The sequence below is a fragment of the Malaclemys terrapin genome, chromosome 12 (genome assembly GCF_027887155.1).
Source record: "Malaclemys terrapin pileata isolate rMalTer1 chromosome 12, rMalTer1.hap1, whole genome shotgun sequence".
NCBI lineage: Eukaryota > Metazoa > Chordata > Testudines > Emydidae > Malaclemys > Malaclemys terrapin.
In genome coordinates, this window is record NC_071516.1 from 1,558,340 (window position 1) to 1,578,996 (window position 20,657).

Genomic DNA, 20,657 nt, shown 5'->3' on the forward strand with positions numbered 1-20,657 from the left:
CTCCAGCCGGTGGAAGGGATGTTCAGTGACATTGACAGTCTGTCAAGCTCTGATACTTCACTAGAAACAGGGCACAAAAGAGACTGGGGAAATGCTTTCAAGGGATTCCAGGAACAGGTAGAATTTAACATCCAACCAGTTTATTTCATCTCCTAGCTGCTGCTTACCATAAACGGGGCACCCTTCGAATATATCGGTAGTTCTAAAGTTTTGAAGGCCACCAGTAGGGGTGGGCCAGCCTGAGAAGTCCACGTATGTTTTAGCTATTTTCTTCCTCCTGTTTATGTACCCAGGAGAACAAGGCCAAACCCTCAGGCACTTTGTCCCCAAGAAAAATAAGTGCGTGCATGTATCTGTGTCTTGAAAAATGTAAGGCCGGATTCTGTTCTGATTTGCACCAGTTTGACTCCCCTCACATTGGTAAAGTTACCTTTGATCTAGACTGCTGTGACATGAGACTTTGTCCCTGGGTGCACATGGGGGAAGGCCAATGAATTTTCTGTCAATCATTCACATTCTCAACAGTCTCTGTGGATTAATTACATTATTTTAAACTATTCTTTGTCATTCATGTAGTACAGTGGTTCTCAAACTTTTGTACTGGTGACCCCTTTCACATAGCAAGCATCTGAGTGTGACCCCCTTATAAAGTAAAAACACTTTTTATATATTTAATACCATTATAAATGCTGGAGGCAAAGCGGGGTCTGGGGTGGAGGCTGACAGCTCGTGACCCCCCCTGTAATAACCTCGCGACCCCCTAAGCATCCCAACCTCCAGTTTGAGAACCCCTGATGTAGTACATGACGCTGCGCCCTGTTGGGGGGGTGACTGCGTGCTGGGGGGACAAGAGAGAGAAGTAACTGAGAAACCAAGGTGTTTTTATCATGTTTGCAGTTTCCTGACTAATTCGACTAACACAGAGAGTAACTGGTAGGAAATCAGCCCGGCGCCGACTCTCCCCTGCTGACCTGTGCTGAACAAGTCTGGTTTCCCTTGTCTAACGCCATGGACCTCAGCGGAGCTACTCCTGTCTCACCCCAGTGTCAGCTGGGTCACTGTGAGCCCTGCAATGTGAGGAGCGGGTGGGAATCTGAATGATCCAGTCCTGTGAGGAAGGGGGAAATGTCAGCTGGTCTCCTCACCTGTACATGCCACTGCCGCAAAGACCCAGCACTGGCCATATCGGACTGGCTGGCATCCGTACGTCCTCCACCTTCTGAGAATGTCCACGCTCCCTATCCAGGACATGGGGCTCACCCCGTCCTCGTACTTATTGTCCCAGCGCCCTGCAAGCACCCCCTGATCATCATTGCAATTCACCTGCAACACAACCGATGAGATTCCTGGTGAGCACAGGGCATGAAAAGACCAGTCAGAAGGGAAGCTGTGGGTGTGAGTTTGGACCGGATGCAGAGATCAGTGGAGAAACGGATTCATAACTGGAGGAGTGGTGGATAGATGCGTGCACTGGTAGATGAACAGAACAGGCCAATGAAGGGCGGATGGATGGGTTTAGGGATAGATAGAGGTAGAAGAATGAGTGGATGGATTGACAGATGGGTGGAGATTTTATACATGAGAGGAAGAGAGAGCCACGTGGTCACTCACCTTTATTCCCCTTGCCTGCTCTCTGCCTCCTAACCCATCCCCCAGGGACCTCTCCCAACACCCAGGCAGCTGCAGACAATCACCCTCTTAAAAGGAAAATCAACCTGCCTCTAACACTGGCTGTTTGCAGCCCTTGACATTCACCGTTACCACTGCAATGGTGGTCGCCCCCAGCCGTATTCACATTATGCAATTGCACGGTGTGTACCATTGGCAGTAACGCCAGTTGGGGGCAGGGCCACTAGGAGGGAGCAAAAGGGGTAGTCTGCCCCAGGCCCATGTTTGACAGGGCCCCCAAACCTGAGTGGCTCTGTGACCCCCACAACTCCCTGCTGTGGGGTGAGTGTGGTTCAATTGTGCGGACCATGTGAAAAATTGCTGGGGTGCCTAGGTAGCCCCTACATACAGAATGAGACAGACCACAGCCCGTCAGCTGGGCTGAGCGGTCAATGTCACCACTGTCTAATGGTGCCCATAATACCCAGGGGTGTAGCTGGCTGGCTAACCAGGGGCAGCTCAGGGAATACATGGGCTCTGGGGATGAGTGAGAGGAATGGCCACTGGATGGGCGGAGCAGCCAGCCGATAAAAAGCTGCCTGTTGGCCTACTCCGAAAGTTTCCTGGACTCACCATGGCGCTCACGACCCGGCCAATGTAAACGGGGTTATTGCGGCGGGAGCAGTCTCGGTTTTGGTCTCGAAGGAATTTGGGGTTTGTATCCAGCAGCTGAAGGCAGATGTCCACAATTTCATCTTCGAACTGGTGTGGTGGAGAGAGAGACAGGAGCGCAGTGAAGCCCGGGAGTTACTTGTCCTCCCTGGGCGGGCGGGCGAGTAGCCCAGCACTGGGACTAGGTTTGGGAGGGATAAAAAGTCTGCACCCCAGGGCATGAGACGTGTCGGGGGCCCAGCCCCTCCCTCGCCTTAGGTCTGTCTCCCCGTTCCATTGTAACAAGGAGGAAACGTGGCGAGGGTGTGGGAGAGCCCGGGGCAGCATCGTCTATAGCGGGCTGCCCCCATGCCCCACCCTTCCGGCGGCAGAGCTCTGCAGCTGTCTTGGTAGCTGGGGGCCCCCCAGGAGTTTGCCCCTTAGTGTGCGGGCCATGGCCAGGACCAGCACAGGGGGGTCAGGCGCTGATTGTCTCCCTGGTTCAAACATCAGGGAGAATGCGCATTCCTGGCCGTTGCTCTGCTGTGTGCGCACCCGGCTCCCTGCCAAGGCTCCTGAGAAACGCTCGGCAGGTTTACTTAGGGAGGCAGCTCGGGGCACTTGGAAGGAGAAAGAGAGAGCCCGACAGGCTGACTGGGACTGGTGCCCTGTCCTCAAGGCACCTGTGAGAGCAGTTCTGCAATGGGGAGGCCTTGACATTTCAGAGCAATGTTATCCGACAGCCTGGGGCTTGTGCAAAGGGGGGAGGGGGACAGGGCGTCTGGCTGCTTTTGTCCATTTGTGCAGATAAGGAGCTGGTGTGTGCAAAGTTCAAGGCTAAGCATGGAAAATGAACGCGTTGAGCCTGCCCCCCTCGGCACTGAGCAGACTGCTGGCGTGCAGCTGGGATGCCTCTTGGAAAGCCGGGTCATGGCCGGGCCCCACACATCCGTGGGAACCCAGCTGCTTAGCCCATCATCCTCACAGGAGTCACAAGACTTCCCTGAAAAGGCTCGGATCCTCCAAGGGATCTGGGTGCCTCTTGCTACTTTAGGAGCCTGAATCCACCATTTGGGCCCTACTGACATCCTCAGCAGCTGCCCAAATTCCCTCGGCGCCCACTGTTCTGCTCTCGGCACTGACTGTACCATTGGGTGTGCACACAGCACCCTCGGTGCCGCCCCACCCCTAGCTCTGGAGGTCCCCGCCCATCTCGCCAACGGGGCCCCGTGCTTAGGCATGCCCGGAGCACGCCTGAGCCCTCCAGATGAGTGTGTCCCCCCCACCCCAGCGCAGCCGAGTGCGACAGCACATGTGCAAGTCCCTGGTCTGCAGCGGGAAGTTGAATGTCAGTGTCCCGCTTCCAGGGCTGGCTCCAGGGTTTTGGCCGCCCCAAGCAGCCAAAAAAGAAAAGCCGTGATCGGGATCTGCGGCAGCCATTTGGCGGGAGGTCCTTCGCTCCGAGCGGGAGTGAGGGACCATCCGCCGTTGCCGCCAAATAGCTGGACCTGCCGCCCCTCTCTGGAGTGGCCGCCCCAAGCACCTGCTTGCCAAGCTGGTGCCTGGAGCCGGCCCTGCCCGCTTCCCAGGGGAACCTCCTACCCGCTAAAACACAGGCTATGCGGTGGGTTCTCTGTCTGACTGTCTGCAGATGGGCTGAGGCCTCTCAGCTCAGGATCCCCGGTGGAGGGAGGTGTCTGTCTCTGGTGCCTAATCCCACCACGTTCCCTGCCTGTCACTCCTGGCTAGCTTAGGCAGCTCCCCACCTTGCTGGTTTCTGAAGAGTCCTTACTTAGGGTTTGTCTGCATGGCAAGGCGATGCCTGGCAAGGCCGGCTGTGAATGTCTCCCGCTCCCGCTTGCTGCGCAGTGACACGCTGTGTGGACAAACCCTTCAGCCAGCGTCGAACTCTCCCCCTGCATTGTGCAGGGAGCCGGGGGCTGAGGATTGCACTGGGCAGCCGGTGCTCAGAAGTGCCTTTGAGGAGCTGGGCTTGAGTGACAGCTGCTGTTCTGCACAACCGACCAGGAGCCAGGGAACTTTGGGGACCCAGGGTGATTTTTGTAACGGTGGAGGAGGAATTTGCTGCAGTCAGGGGTGCAGTGGCGGTGAATGCTAAGAGGCTGGAAAGCCCCTGATTCAGCTCCACCCCAGACAGGACCCCCAGCGCTTAGAAGGAGGGATAGCTCAGTGGTTTGAGGCATTGGCCTGCTAAATCCAGGGTTGTGAGTTCAATCATCAAGGGGGCCAGGTGGGGATCTGGGGCAAAATCAGTACTTGGTCCTGCTAGTGAAGGCAGGGGGCTGGACTTGATGACCTTTTGGGGTCCCTTCTAGTTCTATGAGATAGGTGTAGCTGCAGCTGTGTTGTCTGCCTTGGGAACTGCAGGTCACTCACCCCACTCAGAATCAGCCCCAAAGAGAGAGGAGCCCTCTGGAGCTCATGGGTGGGGGGACGTGGCTGGGAGCCAGTTGCAGCCCCCCAGCCCCAATATGGCCAAAGGCATTTGAAATGCAGACGTGACATGCTCCTGACCAGGCAGGGCTTATGGTGCTGGCAGTCCCTTTATCAGCACTGTAACTCGGGAGGGGAGCTGTTTATCTTACAAAGGCCCCTCCATATGTTTCCCAGACAGAGGGTGTTTTTGCCATTATTATGGAGTGTTCTGTCCTGGCCTCTCTCCCAGGCCTCGTTGGCTAAGGATTTATGGGCTGCTCCGGGGATCTGAACTCAGCATTTTCCCCTCCGGAAATGAGATTTTAATTTGCCTCTAGAGGCAGGTGGTGTGAGATTTCCATGAGATTTCCACTGAGGTGTTATCAGAGGACACAGAAATTGACACCTGCTGCCAGGCGCATGGGATGGGACACATTGGGGGAGCAGCGAACCCTGATCTGTGTGTTGGGGCTGGAGCTTTGAACCGCCAGGTTCACCTGCTGCTGCACACATGAGATAGAGGGACGTTAGACAGGCCATTCGTGATGCTATCTGCCAGCAGTGGGTGGGTTCTGCTGTTATTTCCAGAGGGATCCTGCAGGCCCCTTAGAGGTGATATCGGGCAGAACAGACTCTGACTAGCTGCACTGTGATGCTCCACCTGGAGGAACTCCATGTGTGTGTTCCTGGGCAGAGATTACAGCCTGGGCCCCAAGTACCTGTAACTGGGCAGGGGAGTCAGGGCTGGAGACTTACCTGTCCGAAATTCCAGGCAATAGGGACGATGAACTTCAGAGATCCCTGGTAGATGAGGCCCTGCTGCGTCAGCACGTACTCACACCGCTGGTCTTCATACTCGAGAAAGACAGAGTCATCTGTGGGGAGAAGGGAGCGAGAGAACAGTGTGAGACGCTCTCCCCCCTCGATCCTCTCATTCCCGCACCCACGAACTAGCAAAGCCTGGACAGCAAAGGGGCAGCCCCCATCCCTTCTGGGAAAAGTACTGCAGTGACACTAGCAATACCTCTGCTGCAGGCTGCAGAGTTTGGACCATTGCTGGAGCAGATCAGAGCCTAGGACTCATGACCCAAGGATGCAGGAGAAAATCCTTCTCTGGGCTTGTGTGGTGGTGCTTTGTCCCACAGCTCTGACCCCACTGGGCCAGATCCTCAGCTGGCATGAACTGGCGTCGCCCCACAGCTGCCCATCGAGCTACGGTTCTTACAGCTGCTGAGTATCTGGGCCACTGTGCAGAGTGGCCGCGATTTCCCATGAGCAATGCTGAAGGAAATGAAACCGTGCATGTCGCAGGTAACCCTTTTCATGGAATTTGCTGAAAAATTTCAATGCGATTAGATTTGAATTAAAATGTAATATGCGGGGGGGGGGGATTTGCTTGTGTACCCGTCTCCTCCCCGTCCCCATCTTTTTTCCCACTGGAAAGGGGAGAGGAAGAAAAAAGAAGAGAGAAAGAGGGAGGGAAATGCAAGAAAATGAAAAATATTCCTGTGGATGAGATTTTTGGTTTTTCTTGTTTCAGTGAAATCATTGAACAATGTGGCCAAATGTTCTGTGTCATCTGTTCATTGCAAAAACTTCCTGCCAGCCCTGGCGTTCCGTGCAGCGGTGGCCAAGTGAAACTTTCTAAACTCCTTATCTCTGACGAGTCAGCACAGAACGCTTTGGAATTCAGGAAGTTTGTCATTTTAGGCCTGGTATTTCATTTGGGTGCACTTGGGCGGGGGAGTTGGTGGGGGCAGATTCCTCGCACTGATGGGGAGAGCAGTGGGGGACAAGAACAAGGTGCAGGCAAGCAAACCTGGCTGGTCACTTGCCCAACCATGGCCAGACATTGGTCCCTCCCTCCACATGCTGCTGTCTGATCTCAGCAGGGCTAGTGGTGGCTTTATTTGTGCCCTGGCTGGCTCGTTAACATGGTGGCGTTCAGAGCTGCGTGTTCTGCCCCATAACCTGTGTCCCGATGGCCAGGGCAGCGTTGGAGCAGGGCAGCGAGTGGGCGAGGGGTGGGAATGGAGATGTCCCCTTGCAACTGGCAGAGTTCATCCCACCTCTGGATTGAGTGGCAAGGCTGGCTCCTACCCCCAGTCCGCGCTCTTCCCACGCACCAGACTACACCCACTGTCAGGGATTTTCCAGGGAAGGAGCAGGTCTGCTCAGCCTTTGGAGCGGGACGCAGGCGTCCGACAGAACGTGCGTTCCTATGGCGTGGGAAGGGGAACCAAGAGTCTCTAGGGCTGCTGGCTCTAGGGTGCAGCTAGAGGGTTCCTGGCTTGGAGCACAGATTCAAACCTCCCCAGAGTTGTGGGTGTTTGGCGCTGGTGTCGGTTCGGCCCATCCAAGAGAGGCCAGCGTGGGCCGTTCAGCTCCGGGCTTGTGCAGTCCCAGCCAGAGGCTGTTGTTCCGAGTCTGGCCCATCTCCATTTTGGAGAGACCCCTGCAACTTAAATGGATGAATGACAATCTCACCTGGACACCAAGGGTTAAAGAGCAAGATGAACTCTCCGAGCCTGAAGCTAGTGCCTTGGTACCCCGTAGAGGCCTCCAGGGTCAGGGTATAGCGGCCGATCCGGGCATCGGGAGGGGCGTAAATCAACAAGGAGAGAGAGGTTCCATCCTGATGGTCCACGACCGCGCTCCATGCTGACTCCTGGAGGGCATCGGAGACGGGGAAATGGGACTTGGTTCCCGACGATTCGATGGGGCATGGCCCTGCCAGAGCAAACGGCCTCATTAGCACACCCTGCCTCTGGCCTCTCGCTCTGATAGTTCTGGGGACAATGCCTCTGGGGCCAGGGGAAGGACAATTCACCCTGCGTGAGCGCTATTCCAGCCTCCCATGGCACAGCACCCCTCACCCTTTACAGACGTGACTGCTGGCCCCCGTTCTCCCTGCATTGGCTGTAGGTAGCTCCCCTTACTGAACCAGCCGAGTCTCAGACCCAGTGTTGGCACCACATCTGCCTTCACTGGCCCCACAGCAGGGCAGAGGCTGGGGGCTGTGGTGTCCTGAGCAGACCAGCATGCAGAGGGCAGGAGTGGCTGGCGTGTACGAGAGACTGCACCTCCTGCCGATGATTCCCTGCTCCCAGTACGGAGGGGCCACTCGATGGGTGATTCACTGGGGGACAGAATTCTCCTGATTCTTTCATATGCAGCTGATGCACGTGAGGGACTTGTCAGTGTGGCAAGCAGACAACGGGGATTGCATTGCTCTGCTGGCTGGTCCCCTACCTGCTATAACGGGATTTTGTCTCATGATATCCTGGCGGGCAGGGGCCTGTAGCCATGGGTAACGTTCAGGCCCAAGGAGATGCACGGGACTGGAATTTCAAAGCTATTCGGTACACTGTGTGCTTTGCATTGGCTGCATGTGCAGTAGAAACTGCACGCACATGGTGCCTGCAGCTGGGGACCTGGGGTCCTTTCCAATCGCTCCCCGTCAGCCTTTCCCGGGCCTTTCCCCTTCGCTGTGATTGTGTCTGAGAGTCAGTCTGCTTCTGCTGCTGAGTGATAGCTGGGGGCAACGGTAGGTTCGTGCCCTCCCCCCACCCTTCTGAGGACACACCAATGGAGACCCTAAGGGGAGCCCAGCGTTCAGACTGGGGCACCCCAGTCTGTCTATGTAGTTGGGGGCCCAAGTCTTGCACTTGTAAGCTCAAACTAACAGCTCCCCAAATAACCATTTCTGGGTCTGCAGTAAGTGCCAGGTAACGCACCCAGATCCAGGACTGTGTGAAAGCATCTCTGCCGGCTACATCCAAACATCCCATAACAACACACCACAGCTGAGCGTCCCTAAGCCCCTTTTACACTGCGTTTCCGCTCGCGGCCTAGACCATCCAAGCTCCAATTCCAAAGCCAGCTGCTCTGGAACCGCAGATGGGTCCCTTGGCAGGACAATAACATCCCCCCCGCCCCCCGCGAGACGAGAGCCCCAGCTAGCACTCTGCACTTCCAGCGTCTAGCAGTGACATCAGTGCTCCCTTGCGCACAGAGCTGTCCTTTCACTCTGCTGGGAGTGTTACTCCAAGTGCAAGGAGCCGTCCTGGATCCAAACACAGCTCCTCCCAGAAACGGAGAGGAACACACAGAACAGCTCAGACCTGGCCCTCTGCGCCCTGTGTCCAGGCAGCTGCAGTGACCGGCAGATTTCATTTCAAGGGATGTTCTGTGTGCAGGCTTCCCTCCCACACTGGGAACTCTGTGTTATGCTGGTCCTGGGCCCACACTCCACCGCTCCAGCGCCCCGCCCTTGTTGGGGAGTAGAACTTCATGACCAGAAATACACATGAACTAATGAGAGTGACACACTTTCTCCTCCTCGCTCCCTCTGCGAGGCCGGGGAGAGCTGACCTGGCCAGTTCAGATGCAGCTGGCTGTGCTCTGCACAGGCAGAGCGTTTCCCTTTTCAACCCTGCTCCTTACTCATGTCCCCAAGGAATCCCCCTCCCCAGACCGGCAAAGGGAAACTGCTTCCTTGCCTTGCTTCTCTCCTGCCCCCGCCCCACAACCCATTCCCGAAAAGAGCCAGGGGAAAGTTCTGCTCCTCTGCACATAGATACTAATTGAGCGTTGCGAAGAGCAGTGGGGTGGGGACGTAGGGCTGTATTTGGATCTGTCCACACAAGGTACCCGACTGGAACTGTCCAAACAACTCTGCTTTAAAAACAGACCCTGTCTGTCTGCACTGAAATAACCCCCCTTCTTTGCAGGACAGGGCTATTAGCAATCACTCAGGGTGGGGACGACTTGGTAGCAAAGGCTCAGGTTTGAGGGGGAGGGATAGCTCAGTGGTTTGAGCACTGACTACATGGACTCCCTGGGGTTGAAGCTGGCAAGCTAGAGACAGCCCTGTCCTGCTAGCCAGGCAGGTCAATTGAAGTCCGTGCAGTTTAGGCCCCCAAACGCTGAGCCCTCCGTGCAGATGTTAAAGAACCCCTAGCACTTTTCTGCAAGAGTAGACATGTTCGTCCCTGTGCCCTTGGCCAAAATGTCAGCTGCCTGCCACCCTCCACCCCAGAGGTAACTGCATTCAATTGTGCTGTATGGACACACTGGCGTTTGGAACCCCCTTTGGGATCACTTGGGATGAAAGACACTAGGTAAAAGTCATACTGATAGCCAAAGGAAATGGAGGCAGCGAGCAGCAGGTCAGTGGCTGCTGCGTCTGTGTCCAGAATGGCCGGGGTCACTCTGACAGGGAACGTGTCTTTCCGCATACATTTACTGACGGCACTCGGCAGGTGTGTATCACCCGTGTGGCTGCAGGGAGTGCGGCGGAGACCTGAGAGCCCCAGGAGGTGAGTGCTGGTCTTGGGAATGAGTGTGCCTAGCATGAAGCTAGGGTCACTGATTCTGGGCTTTCAGCCTCTTATGTCAGTTTGTAGAATTTGAAGCTTATACAAAACAGAAATGTTATAACAGGCAAGAAACACCAGGGCAAAAAACTGTTTCTAGGGAAGGGCACGTTTCCAAGGGCAGGCTTCAGTAAATCCCCGGAGCTTCAGAGAAAGGCGAGAACGCCTAAACGGCATCGACCCAGATGGGCAATTCAGGGGCAGGGGGGAATTCCCTCCTGGCCCCTGCAGGATGTCAATTTATGCCCTGAAGCCTGATGGTTGATTAACTGGATCTTTGATACAGGCCTGCACCAAAGCCCCAGCTCCAAACACCCCGGAACTGTACATCAGGTTCAGACTTTGCCTTTCTCTAGACGGGGCTGTGACAAACCTGCACTCTTTCCCTTGCCCCATGGGTGCCCCCTTAAAGCTACAATGTCAGTCATAGCCCTGGCTCGATGGGACACAGAGGTGCGGCCCACCCACTCATAACCCAGAATCACCATCACAATTGCTTCTTTTGAATATCTGGCCCAGGGATCGGCAACCTTTGGCTGGTTTGTTTACCTGCCGCGTCTGCAGGTTTGGCCGATCGTGGCTCCCACTGGCCGCGGTTCGCTGCTCCAGGCCAATGGAGGCTGCGGGAAGTGGTGCGGGCCGAGGGTTTGTTATTTGTTCTACACTGATTGGCTGTTTGATTTTGATGAGGCGCAGTGGGTGTAGCTAGGGCACTGCTCTGAAAGTCACAGACCACAAACTCCCCTCCTCCAGCGCTGCTCCGAAACGTTCTATCCAGAGCTGTTCTCAGCTAAATGAAACCCAGGAACACTAACCTTCCTCCCCCGGAGTTACAGGATGTGTCTCACAAAACAAAAACCCTCCCACAAGGATCTGTTCCCAAACGCAGCAGGAAGACAAACTCCCTGGGGAGTTCTTCGTCCTGTCACAGCAAAGAGCAAAACTCCCAATGACCTCAGTGGAGCCAGGATTCCACCATCTGTGCCTAACTCCAGGGCTAATACTGGTTTTCTAGTAGCCTTGTGGAGGCTCTAGATTCAATGACTTCTCTGGAGAATTTAGGGTTTCCCCCCTAGGGAGATGCCATTACTTACCGGGGTGGATCTTGCCCTAGTTTTGCATCTCAGCTCTGGGATCTAACTCCTCAGACACCTAAAATGAGTCATGTGCCTCTAGGCGTCCGCCCATGGGGATGCCTTGTTCTTGAATTCCAAGATGGGGTAACAAAAAAAGCCTGGTCGGTTTTATTCATTACATTTTTTGTTGAAATTTTTTTTTCTGACCAAAAGGTTTTTTCTTTTTTTGACAGAATGGAAATGTTCATGAAAAGATTTCCATTTTCACTGAAAACATTCTCACTTCTCCCCTCTCCCCCCCCCCCGTCTCTAGTTTTAGGTTTTTTGATGAAAATCAGAAAAATTTCTATGAGAATTTTTAACAAAACCGAGTTTTAATGTTTTTGTTGCAACTTCTCATTGGGAAAAATAAATTCTCGGCCAACTCTATGGTTCATGATTTTGAATGTCATTCATGAGCCCTCCTGTCCTCGGCCCTGGCACAGGACATCCTGTTTAGGGCCCTCCACCATGGAGGAGGACCTGCAGGAGGCTAGTAAAACTGCTTGAGACAAGACCGGGCTGGAGCAAAGGCATTATTTATCCCCAGAAGTGTCACACTTTAGCCAGTTGCAGGGCAGATTTTCCCCATTCCTCCAACCAAAGTCCCTCTGCTAATGCTGCCTGGAGAGTTCAGCCTCTCTTTGGAAGCTGCCGACAAGTCAAATCTCGTATGCTAGACAGCACAACGGCTTTGTGACATGGACACAAGTGACTGGATGGAGTCTCACCGAAGCGGCCAGGCCCGCACGTGGTAATGCCTCCTCCTCTGGGGCAGGGATGAAACTGGAGCAAAAGGCCCCAGAGCTCATTGCCAATCCCCTGGGCCAACTGGTGTCCCTCCGGGTAAAAGTCTGTCAGTACAAGGGATTGGAAAGACAAAAAGTGGCTGACACTATTAATAGAATCTGTGCTGCATTGCAGGGAGCCGTCTCATCCCCCTGCCCTTGGCAGCGCTTCTGGGCAGCCTGAGGATGGCTCTCTGCGTGGAGGTGGGAGGGGCTGGGAGTCAGGGAAGGCACGCAGGTTGCGTCCCCACTTCAGAAATACCCTGTGGCAGTGAGTCGAGGGCCCAGGTCACCTGACTTGGGCTCATGCTGCCGGGCTAAAAATGGCAGCGTAGCCCTTCGGGCACAGGCAGGAGCCTGGGCTCTGAAACTCGGCGCGGGGGGTGGGGGTTGTGTGTCTCAGAGCCTGGGATCCAGTCCGAGTCTGAACTTCTACACGGCTATGTACAGCCCTGCAGCGCGAGCCTTGCGAGTCCAAGTCATTTGACTCGGGCTCCGAGACTTTTTGTGCTGTGTAGACGTGCCCATTGGGACTAACTCCCGGAGAAATTCCATGCAGAGACTTGGGGAAGCTAGGCCCTTTTCTTCCTTGGTACGGTATTGCTGAGGAAGATGGGTGTTGGCCAGCCTGCAAGCTTCCTTGTTTTGTTCCCCTCCCCAGCCCTCTTTGGTTGTCCTTGGCGGAAAACAGCTGCCTGATGTTCAGAGATAACACATGAGCCAAGATCTAAGTATCTTTCTCCCCCACACCCACCCAGGCCTGGAACAGCCCAGCTCTTGAATAAATAACCCTAGAGCAGGGGTTCTCCAACTGGGGGTCGTGCCTCCTCCCCAAACCCCGCTTTGCCTCCAGCGTTTATAATGGTGTTAAATATATTAAAAAGTGTTTTTACTTTATAGGGGGGGGGTGTCACACTCATAGGCTTGCTGTGTGAAAGCGGTCACCAGTACAAAAGTTTGAGAACCACTGCCCTAGTGTGACACTGAAGGTGGGGCAGTGTTTGAGAGAAACCTAGGAACAGGGCCAGCTCCAGGCACCAGTGAAAGAAGCAGGTGCTTGGGGCGGCCAATACAAAGGGGCGGCACTCCGTCCAGTATCGGGGTGGCACCTCTGGATCTTCGGCGGGAATTCGGTGGCGAGTCCCTCAGTCCCTCTCTTCCTCTTTGAGCTGCCGCTGAATTGCTGCTGAAGAGGAAGAGAGGGAGTGAAGGACCCACCGCCGAATTGCCGCCGAAGAGGAAGAGAGGGAGTGAAGGACCCACCGCTGAATTGCCGCTGAAGAGGAAGAGAGGGAGTGAAGGACCCACCGCCGAATTGCCGCCGAAGAGGAAGAGAGGGAGTGAAGGACCCACCGCCGAATTGCCGCCGAAGAGGAAGAGAGGGAGTGAAGGACCCACCGCCGAATTGCCGCTGAAGAGGAAGAGAGGGAGTGAAGGACCCACTGCCGAATTGCCGCCGAAGAGGAAGAGAGGGAGTGAAGGACCCACCGCCGAATTGCCGCCGAAGAGGAAGAGAGGGAGTGAAGGACCCACTGCCGAATTGCTGCCGAAGAGGAAGAGAGGGAGTGAAGGACCCACTGCCGAATTGCCGCCGAAGAGGAAGAGAGGGAGTGAAGGACCCACCGCCGAATTGCCGCCGAAGAGGAAGAGAGGGAGTGAAGGACCCACTGCCGAATTGCTGCCGAAGAGGAAGAGAGGGAGTGAAGGACCCACTGCCGAATTGCCGCCGAAGAGGAAGAGAGGGAGTGAAGGACCCACCGCCGAATTGCCGCCGAAGAGGAAGAGAGGGAGTGAAGGACCCACTGCCGAATTGCTGCCGAAGAGGAAGAGAGGGAGTGAAGGACCCACCGCCGAATTGCCGCCGAAGAGGAAGAGAGGGAGTGAAGGACCCACCGCCGAATTGCTGCCGAAGAGGAAGAGAGGGAGTGAAGGACCCACCGCCGAATTGCTGCCGAAGAGGAAGAGAGGGAGTGAAGGACCCACTGCCGAATTGCTGCCGAAGAGGAAGAGAGGGAGTGAAGGACCCACTGCCGAATTGCTGCCGAAGAGGAAGAGAGGGAGTGAAGGACCCACCGCCGAATTGCCGCCGAAGAGGAAGAGAGGGAGTGAAGGACCCACTGCCGAATTGCTGCCGAAGAGGAAGAGAGGGAGTGAAGGACCCACCGCCGAATTGCCGCCGAAGAGGAAGAGAGGGAGTGAAGGACCCACCGCCGAATTGCTGCCGAAGAGGAAGAGAGGGAGTGAAGGACCCACCGCCGAATTGCTGCCGAAGAGGAAGAGAGGGAGTGAAGGACCCACTGCCGAATTGCTGCCGAAGAGGAAGAGAGGGAGTGAAGGACCCACCGCCGAATTGCTGCCGAAGAGGAAGAGAGGGAGTGAAGGACCCACCGCCGAATTGCCGCCGAAGAGGAAGAGAGGGAGTGAAGGACCCACCGCCGAATTGCCGCCGAAGAGGAAGAGAGGGAGTGAAGGACCCACCGCTGAATTGCCGCCGAAGAGGAAGAGAGGGAGTGAAGGACCCACTGCCGAATTGCCGCCGAAGAGGAAGAGAGGGAGTGAAGGACCCACCGCCGAATTGCCGCCGAAGAGGAAGAGAGGGAGTGAAGGACCCACCGCCGAATTGCTGCCGAAGAGGAAGAGAGGGAGTGAAGGACCCACTGCCGAATTGCCGCCGAAGAGGAAGAGAGGGAGTGAAGGACCCACTGCCGAATTGCCGCCGAAGAATGAAGTGGCGCTATAGAGCTGCCGCCGATCGGCTTTTTTTTTTTTTGCCGCTTGGGGAGGCAGAAAAGCTGGAGCCGGCCCTGGGTGGGAATATTCAGGCAGGAATTAAAGCCCCCAAATCCATGCAGGTTGCTATAACCATGGACAGCTATAGGAGTCCTCCAGCCTCTGCAATGCTGTGGGGTGGCGGGAAGTTCCGTTCTTGGGTGTGGTCTTCTCCCTCCGTCCTAGCTTTGTTCTGCGTGTGTGTGCTGTGTGCGCCCAACTATATCCGGGATGGGGAGAGGAAAGGAAATGCAGCATCCTAGCTGCGTTCTCCCCGACAGCCCCTGTAGGACTGGATTAGTGGCGCACACAGCTGGTGGAAGTATGATCCAATGTGGGTAGCGGGTTGAGCATTGGAGATGGTCCAACCCGAGCACTGACAGTGGGGCTGGGTCTTTCTTACTGTATTCTACGGTCACCTGGGCAGGACCGAGATAAATAAACCTTCTGCCAGGCTGTCCCTTTGCTGGGCTTCCCTACAGTGTTCTGTCCATGGACAGATCTGGGGCTCACGCTGGGAAAGGAGTTTGGTCTGGCTAACCTTGACCCATCCAACACTACTGCACCAGAACACCTGGCCTCTCTTGGGGAAGTCCCTCTCTTTGGAGGTCTAATTTTACTCAGCAATTGAAAGATGGAAATTCCCCAGACACTGGCCCAACTCCAAGAGAAAAAATATGCCCAGACTTTGAGACGGTTCATAGCCAAAGCCTCACAACCAAACCTACATCTTTCTGGGCTGGGTCCACCATTGTTGTTCCTTCATGTCTGATTTCTCCCAAGATGGAGGATAGATGTACCTTGACCGTGAGCAGAGGCCATCTCCTTACCCAGTCACTAGAAGGGAATTGGGCTCTTTACACAGAATCAGCCCTGGCCCACACACAGAGTAAGACTGGTTTAATTATAGGCGTGATTTTTATACTGATTTGGTTAAAACGGTACAACTTTGTGTGCAGACACACACATATCATTTGAACCTGGCTTATATCAGTTTAGCTTGCACTGGTAAATGTACAGGTGCAAGCTAAAGGCATAGAACCAGTTTTAAAGCATTTTATGAGAGTCCACACGTACAAGTTGTATGATTTAACTAAACTGATTTACATTAAACAGTTACAGCTTCCGTGTGCAAACAAGCCCTTAGCCTATGGAGGGTGGAAGCACAGGGGGACCAGGAATTGGGAGTTTTGGGCTACATTCCTGACTCTACCACAGACTCTATGTGTAACTTTGGACTGTCACTCAAGCTCCCTTCTGTGCCTCAGTTTCCTATATGTAAAATGGGGATAATATTGCTGCCTTTTGGCATGGTGGTGACATAAGGCTCAGTTAATTAATATTTATTAGGACCTTAAGAGTCTCAAGTGGAAGGGACTATGTGCATATACAGAGGGTCCATGCCACTAAGGGATATGACTTTATTTTATACTTCAATCCTTATTATTTTATTCTGAATTCCTTGAGCTGGAATCTTAGAGTACCATAAAAATAGCTTGTGGATGAATCTCTTATTTGGCTTCTGAAGCCTTCTGGCCAAAGTACCTCTTATTATTCGTAGTAGTCGTTTGTTTTTCTAGTTATGGTAATGCAAAGCCCAGGTGTGAAAGTGACTGCTTGCATTTTTGGAACACCACATTAGGAGTCTACCGATGTTATGGATTCCAACTCAGACATTCCAAGGTAATAGCTGGGCAAAGCCCAACCCTGTCAACTCATCTGAAATAATCCTTAGCCCAGACAGATTGACTTGTCTTCAGGCCCAAACACTTAAGACGTGTGGAACATGGCAACAATGAACATTGTTGGCTATGGGGAGTTAGTGTTACACTCAAGCAAATAACGTTCACAAGTGCTGGGGCTCTTGTTTTCTTGCTTTCTTTCATAGAATCGGGTTGTAAGGGACCTCAGGAGGTATCTAGTCCAATCCCCTGCTCAAAGCAGGACCAACCCCAACTAAATCATCCCAGCCAGGGCTTTGTCAAGCCGGGCCTCAAAAACCTCCAAGGAAGGAGATTCCACCACCTCCCTAGGTAACCCATTCCAGTGCTTCGCCACCCTCCTAGTGAAACAGTTTTTCCTAATATCCAACCTAGACCTCCCCCACTGCAACTTGAGACCATTCAACTATTATTATATTGTGGAGCCTCTGTTTTTATATCTTTCTGTCTGGGACTGTGAGGACAAACCACCTATGACATCAGGATCAGTGCCAGGGAAATTTTACTTTAATGTTGGAAATAACATGACTGAGATAACAGTCTCCTGACAGGAAGAGGAAGCCGTCCTCTCAGATCCAACAATGTAAAACAAATAAATACAAAGTTTGGACCAAGGACTTTTAGATTCACTTTGTGAGTTGCAAAACAAGCAAATATAAGCAGTAGGGGAAGCATTTAGTTTTCCTGAACAAAAATGTGAGGGCCATTCATATGGTAGTGCTTGCTTATCTGGATGGTGACAGACCTCGGGATGGACTGTCCAAAGGGAATGGGGTGGGGTTGGCCTCTTACTGAGGTTTTGGGGTGGGAAGGTGGGGTAATGGGGGTGGAAATTGAGGACGGCTTGCCTATACAATGATTGAGGGAGAGGGGGAATCTGTATACAAGTGATAAGTGTGGAAAGTGTTTTTTTGAATGGGCTGGGGCAGGGATGGCTCTCTCTGCGATGACTGGGGTAGAAAGTGCCCCTCTTGAACACAGGGCCGGCTCCAGGGTTTTGGCCGCCCCAAGCAGCCAAAAAAAAAAAAAAAAAAGCCGCGATCGCGATCTGTGGCGGCAATTCGGCGGGAGGTCCTTCGCTCCGAGCGGGAGTGAGGGACCGTCGGCCGAATTGCCGCCGAATAGCTGGACGTGCCGCCCCTCTCCGGAGCGGCCGCCCCAAGCACCTGCTTGGTAAGCTGGAGCCTGGAGCCGGCCCTGCCTGGACATGACGGCGCTGAGGTGGCTTAGTTGGGCATGGCCTATCTCTGAGGGGAGGGTGGATAATGTCTCTCTCTGAGGGGAGGGTGGCTGGTGTCTCTCTGAGGAGAGGTGGGTGAATATGTCTGTCTGTGAGGTGAGGGGGTAGGACGGCTCATCTCTGAGGTGATGTGACGGGGGTGGATATTGTGTGTGTCTCTGAACGAGGGGATGGAGGTGGCTCCTCTCCAAGCTGACCGCAGTTGAGTTTAGTGGATAGCTCTGGACTTACCTGTCTCTACGTTGAGAGTAAGTCTATCCACTCCTTCCTCATAACCCCTTCCAGCGAAGTGCAGCGTGATGGTGAAAGACTGTCCCCTCCTCACAACGAGCTGCTGGCTGCCCATGTCAGCCGTCATGTGGTTCTGATTGTTGCTCTCACAATCCAGGTTGCATGATTCCAGCACCAGATCTGCAAAACCAACAGCATCTAAGGCCGTGGCTACACTCAAAACATCAAAGCACTGCCACGGGAGGGGCACACAGCGCTTTGAAGTGCGAGTGTGGTCGCGCGCCCCAGCATTGCAGGTACTCCACCTCCACGAGGGGATTAGCTTACAGCGCTACAGCGTCAGTGTCGCCAAGCCCTTAAGCTCTCTTTCTGGAAGGCAGCAAAGACACAGCACAAACTGACCCAGACTCCACTCTCTCTTCCTTTGAATCCATTTAGTGGTTCAGAGGCTGGGCACCAAAATCTGATGCTCCAGCTGAAAAGAGATCAATTTTACTCCTATAGAGCTCATGCATTTGGCTTCCCTACCATGTGTTTCTCATGTGCACGCGCACACGGCCAGGTTGTTGTTCTGCTGCAGTTAGGGAGTGCAGGGTGCATCTCCATGCATGAGCAGGGAGCTCTGAGCCCCACGAGATTCACGAGTTGGGAATCTTTACCTTGGTGTATGTCGGTGTAACACAGGGCTGGATCTAGCCTCCTCCTTCCCCCGCCACCTCCCCACCCCCATACTCATGAATTGTCATCTACTAATAGTGAGTACAAGTTTGGTTGATAAAGGTAACACTGTTGATGTAATATACGTAGACTTCTGCAAGGCATTTTACTTGGTACCACATGATATTTTGATTAAAAAACTAGAACGATATAAAATTAACATGGCCCACATGAAATGGATTAAAAACTGGCTAACTGATAGGTCTCCAAAAGTAGCTTGTAAATGGGGGAACTTCCTCCAGGAGTGTTTCCAGGGGGGTCCCCCAGGCATCAGTTCTTGGCCATACACTATCTTTTTAACAATGACCTGGAAAAAAACATAAAATCATCCTTGGTAAAGTTTGCAGATGACACAAAAATTGGAGGAGTGGTAAATAATGAAGAGGACAGATCGCAGATTCAGAGTGATCTAAATCGCTTGGTAAACGGGATGAAAGCAAACGATATACGTTTTAATATGGCTAAATGTAAATATACACAACTGGGAACAAGATGGGAGGACTCTATCCTGGGAAGCAGTGACTCTGAGAAAGATTTGGGGATCGTGGTGGATAATAAGCTGAACATGGGCTCCCAGTGGGAGGCTGTGGCCAAAAGAGCCAATGCAATCCTGGGATGCATGAACAGGGGAATCTCGAGTAGGAGCAGAGAGGTTATTTTCCCTCTGTATTTGGCATTTGTGCGACCACGGCTGGAATCCTGTGTCCAGTTCTGGTGCCCACAATTCAAGAAGGAGGCTGATAAATTGGAGAGGATTCAAAGAAGAGCCACGAGAAGGAATAGAAAACAAGCCGTATAGTGATAGACTCAAGGAGCTCAACCTATTTAGCTTAACACAGAGCAAGTTAAGGGGTGGCTTGATTACTGTCTGTAAGTACCTACATGGGGGACAAATATTTAATAATGGGCTTTTTAATCTAGCAGATAAGGGTATAACATGATCCAATGGCTGAAAGTTGAAGCTAGACACATTCAGACTGGAAATAAGGTGTAAGTGTTTGACAGTGAGGGTAATTTACCATTGGAACAACTTACCAAGTCACGGTGGATTCTCCATCACTGACCATTTTGGACGTTTTTCTAAAAGACCTGCTCTAGGAATTACTTTGGGGAAGTTCTATGGCCTGTTCTGTGCAGGAAGTGAGACTAGGTGATCACAATGATCTGTTCTGGCCTTGGAATCTGTGCACACACACAGCGTACATACATGTACACACAGCGTGCATACGTGCATACACAGCATGCACACACAGCGTACATACATGCACACACAGCATGCACACCTCTCCTCTAGCATTCTAGCATGGAAATGGCTTCAGTGAAACCTGTCTGAACTCCTGGGTTATCTGTCCTTTTAGTGTGCCTGGTCGATTGCCTCAGCAGTTAGGAAAATAGCTTCCCACCATGAATCATAGAATCACAGAATATTAGGGTTGGAAGAGACCTCAGGAGGTCATCTAGTCCAGCCCCCTGCTCAAAGCAGGACCAATCCCCAACTAAATCATCCCAGCCAGGGCTTTGTCAAGCCGGGCCTTAAAAACCTCTAAGGATGGAGATTCCACCACCTCCCTAGGTAACCCATTCCAGTGCTTCACCGCCCTCCTAGTGAAATAGTGTTTCCTAATATCCAACCTAGACCTCCCCCACTGCAACTTGAGACCATTGCTCCTTGTTCTGTCATCTGCCACCACTGAGAACAGCCGAACTCCATCCTCTTTGGAACCCCCCTTCAGGTAGTTGAAGGCTGCTATCAAATCCCCCCTCACTCTTCTCTTCTCCAGACTAAATAACCCCAGTTCCCTCAGCCTCTCCTCGTAAGTCATGTGCCCCAGCCCCCTGATCAGTTTTGTTGCCCTGGCCTGGGAGCGGAATGCCGAGCTTCCCCTTGCACTAGGCTTCTGCTCTTAATGCTACAACAGCAGAGAGGCCTGAGGCCAGGCCAAAGGTGTGTCGCAGAGCTGCACTGGGTCCATCAGGATTCAAGGGCAGGAGAGTCTTGCAGA

The 20,657-nt window shown here is 53.4% G+C and overlaps 1 protein-coding gene across 1 annotated transcript in view; it reads right to left on the minus strand.

Annotated features, from left to right (window-relative positions):
* TGM2 (transglutaminase 2) overlaps positions 1 to 20,657 on the minus strand; it is a 35,779-nt gene that overhangs the window by 10,405 nt on the left and 4,717 nt on the right. The window contains exons 2-6 of the mRNA XM_054045265.1: positions 17,938 to 18,117; positions 7,183 to 7,425; positions 5,452 to 5,570; positions 2,242 to 2,370; positions 1,146 to 1,323 (exon numbers count right to left, since the gene is read on the minus strand). Of these exons, the coding sequence (XP_053901240.1) occupies positions 1,146 to 1,323; positions 2,242 to 2,370; positions 5,452 to 5,570; positions 7,183 to 7,425; positions 17,938 to 18,117 (849 nt within the window). The remainder of the gene's footprint in view (positions 1 to 1,145; positions 1,324 to 2,241; positions 2,371 to 5,451; positions 5,571 to 7,182; positions 7,426 to 17,937; positions 18,118 to 20,657) is intronic.